Source organism: Batrachochytrium dendrobatidis (assembly GCF_000203795.2).
Source record: "Batrachochytrium dendrobatidis JAM81 unplaced genomic scaffold BATDEscaffold_50, whole genome shotgun sequence".
NCBI lineage: Eukaryota > Fungi > Chytridiomycota > Chytridiomycetes > Rhizophydiales > Batrachochytrium > Batrachochytrium dendrobatidis.
Genome location: NW_006281136.1, coordinates 1 through 3,901, shown reverse-complemented (window position 1 = coordinate 3,901; position 3,901 = coordinate 1). Strand labels below are relative to the sequence as shown.

Below are 3,901 nucleotides of genomic sequence, written 5' to 3'. Positions count from 1 at the left end.
TAAGTCGCTAATCCGTTGTATTCAATCGAAACGCCGACTCGAACGACAGGCTCGAAATCCTTTTCGATTGATCATAATCTAAACGCTCACTTGGTCGTAGAAAGGGCGATGATGATGAGCTATGGTGCGGGAAACATTCATTTAAATTCAAGGCGGATGAAGACATGGTTGAAAAAATAGATAGCCTTTGTCGTTGCTCGTATCTTACTAAAAGTTTGTGAGCAGGCTTTTTGCACACAACTACAGGTCTTAGAATGACGTCGCTCGACCGACTCTTGTGTTCAATTTTTTTTAAACTCTCAACGAGCTCGGCTATCAATTTTCCGCGCATGGACGCACCAATAGAAAAAGTATATATGGATAGTATGACAAGTGAATCGGTCTCCCAATGGAGGTGAAGAAAACAAAACCCAGTAGGAATATCACTATCTGTGCCTTCATAAACAAGCTTAACAAGTGTGGCTTTTCCTAGACTCATTGAGCACCAAGCAGTCAGCAGTTGTGATAAATATATGGTAGCAACTTGTCGTCGCGCCTTGTTATTATCAGTATCCTCTGTCTGAGATCTAGAGTTGAATTTACCCTGATTTCGTTTGGATGCAGTTGAGCGCAAAATCAAAGCACCCTTCCATTCGTCAAGTGTCGAAGGATGTCCGAGTAGAGCTTGAGAAAGATACTGCCAATAATTACTAGGCAAATCTGGAGTTGAATGAAATTGAGAGCTCGGATTTCTAGCAGCGGCGTACAAAAACTCTCCTGCACGACCTCCTAAAAGTGTTTGTGCTAAAATTTGCTTGGTATTGAATGCAGAATAGATCTTTGTAGCTTCATCTGCCTCTACTATTCCTTTGATGAATGCATCTAGCTGGAGTAGTTTCTCATGAAAGCTGGTCTTATCCGGCCCAAGCTGTTCAATGCATTGAACGTTAATAAACACAATAGCAAGAGAATGGTGTGCCAAAACATTAATTTCAATGCGGAGTGGCTTGTCAGACACATCATGTGTTGACAGTGGTCTACGTGCTGCATCTGTGATGGGAACAGATACCTTGACGGTGTACATAATAGTAACGTTTGGAAGCCATGGCATGGACATGGCAATTTCAACTTTTTCCGTATTGCGGCTAGATCGTCGAGATGGATGGATACTCTCAATACGAAATCCTTCTCTTAAGCGAACAGCCACTAGATTTGACAATCGAATATTAGTAACAACATAGTCGCGAGATCCACATAGTAGCTCTGCAATTGCCGAAGGTTTCGAGTCTAATGTCCACGGAAACAAAAACTCTTCGTTGGTGATGGCATCCCCTGTTTCGACATTTGTATGAATGATTTTAGAGCGAGTTGAATCGACAGGTCGTTCACGAATACTGCCAGTCACTGAAAATGAAGTAGGACTGTCTTCATGAACACTGCGCCGATTAAGATTAATTTCGCGGATAGTAAACATACAATGATATATATTGGCACGCATGGGAGGCTGGTTGAAAACTTTTCCAAAAACAGATGTCGATATTGACGAGTTTTTGCCAATCACATCTCCCTTGTTATCAGTGTTTGTGATGTCAGACATATAAGGACAGTCCGAGTCATACATGAATACACCAAACAAAGCTTGGGCAATGAATCTAAGAAACTCGGTATTTGGAACATAACCCAGACTGACTTGAGGTAAAAATCCATCAGAGGATCCAACTTGAATGATGTTGACTCTGGTAAAATCACGCACAATTCTGCGATGAATGTGCCGAGGTATGACATCTTTAGATCCCCACTCTGGCGAAACACCATCAGTTACATATATGATGGCAGGCATAGCATCGCTTGGAAGGAGTTCTAATGCAAGCAGCCCAGCGTCAAGCGTGCTAAATGCATTTCTAGTACTAAACCGGTTATTATAAGACTCATTTAAATGAAAACCTCCTTGAGTTGCAGATTTTTCTGATGCTCCGGGTGACAAGGACATGCAATCAATGGGATCATTTGTAAGTTCCATTTGAACCTCGTTTGGCATCACACCAGCAGTAGCCAGTTTTACAGGATCCTTGGATTTGCGTTGTCCACGACTGAGTAGAACATTTTCAAACGCAATAATAGAATCATATAGTTTTTCTGCTATACACATGAGATTCTTTGTGGTTACTTCAACTTCCTGCAGTAACACTCTCAATGGCAAATCCTCATTTGCAGAGATTGAAGAATGGCCCGAATTTCCTGCATCTGCAATCACCGTGACAATAAGCTTTGGCTCAATCTATGAGTTGGTTAATATTTCAATCAACGGATTAAACATTTTGACGAGTCAACTTTTTAGAATCCAGTTTTCACGGCTTATAATATACAACATGCTACTCACAAAAGTGCGCAATCCAGTCCATGGCTGTAAAATTGAAAATGGTCGAACAAGCCCATCAAAGCATTTGCATATTCTATATATCAAGTAATGGGACTTATGATTATGAGATGGTACTCTACAGACAGATTTGGATCTAAAACTAGATATTGCTAAAATGAATAGCAAGCATATTTTACATACGTATCGAAAGCAGCAGATAAAAGCACTTTTGGTCTTCCAGAAGTATCAACAACAGACATGGAAGGAGAGGTATCTAATAAAACAACTAATCGCTGTTTAGCAGCAAATGTCAATATTGAAGTTTCAGGAGTCAGTCGGAGTCGACGATTGACAGACCAGACAGGAAAAGTTGATGATAATCCGGTTCGATCAGATGCTGTAGTCGAGGTTTGTCCAATGTTCGGATTCATCCATTCAAGAGTCTTTGAATCCAAAGAAATATCCATGACTGCCAGATTATCAGACTATTCATGTATTAATGATTAGCATTGAATTCAACTCCATCTGATTAACGCCAATACTAGCAAAGCCATGAGTTTGCTGACATGACAACTGAATTCATGTTTGAAATAGCAGTTTCTACAATAATCCGTAACTATAAGTTACCTCCCATTCCTGAATGGTGCGAGGCACTAGCATATGCTGAAGCACCCAAGCATCCAGATCAATTCTACTGAATAAAGCAGGATTGACGATCTGCAGTACAACAACTTTAGGCTCAGCTATGGTAGTCTGTATAGATGTGAAAGAGCGATATAGTATGGTCAGCATTAAATTATACAATGTAGATACACTTGATAGAGCTTAGTCTGCTTCACCTGCAGCATTAACAGTCGTAAATTTATTCTGTTGGTCAGACTGGAGCAAACAATAAATCTACAATAAGTCTGCAATCAATGTTCCTGGAAGCAGTTAATAACAAGAATTTATTTACATTTCTTTTAGAATTACTTGAACTATATTACAGAATCAGCGTATACGTCAATCCAGTGCTTATTGCTGCAATAGTGAGCGCGGCAAAGCGACTGAATGAGCTGGCTGATGATAGAATAGGTGCAGAATTGTTGGAGGATCCACCAATTTGATTACTAGGAATAAGTACGCCTGATGGAATGTTCTCCATTGGACTCTTTCCAGCACTTGTCTCGGTAGAAGGAGCAATAGTTTCATTGGTTACCGATGGAGCTTGAGGAAGCGACGCGACGGTTGGTGGTATGCTAGAGTTGGCATCTGTTGGGCTAGAAAAACTACTCGACCATGTTTGTGTGGATTCATTGGATGATTCCCATGTTTGTGTAGATTCATTGGATGATTCCCAAGTCTGTTTTGGTGAGCTGGACCAAGTCTGTGCAGATTCATCACCATATCGACCTTTCCTTCCATGATGACCTCTGGAATGTCCTTTGCGTTTTTCATCGTTGGAATCATCATTTGAATCATCGTTCGAATTATCATTTGAATCATCATCGTTGGAATCATCAGAATTGGTGGAAGAATCGGGCTGATCGTAGATGCTGCCGCTTGATTCAGATGTGCTAGTTG

General features: G+C 40.7%; 1 protein-coding gene across 1 annotated transcript; it reads right to left on the bottom strand.

The window, feature by feature from the left end:
* Positions 1–3,320: 3,320 nt before the first annotated feature.
* BATDEDRAFT_93041 (uncharacterized protein) lies at positions 3,321–3,860 on the bottom strand (the record flags this gene model as incomplete). Its single annotated transcript, XM_006683213.1, has 1 exon — positions 3,321–3,860. A coding segment is annotated over one exon (540 nt), but the record flags the coding sequence as incomplete, so codon positions are not given.
* Between the last annotated feature and the right edge of the window lie 41 nt (positions 3,861–3,901).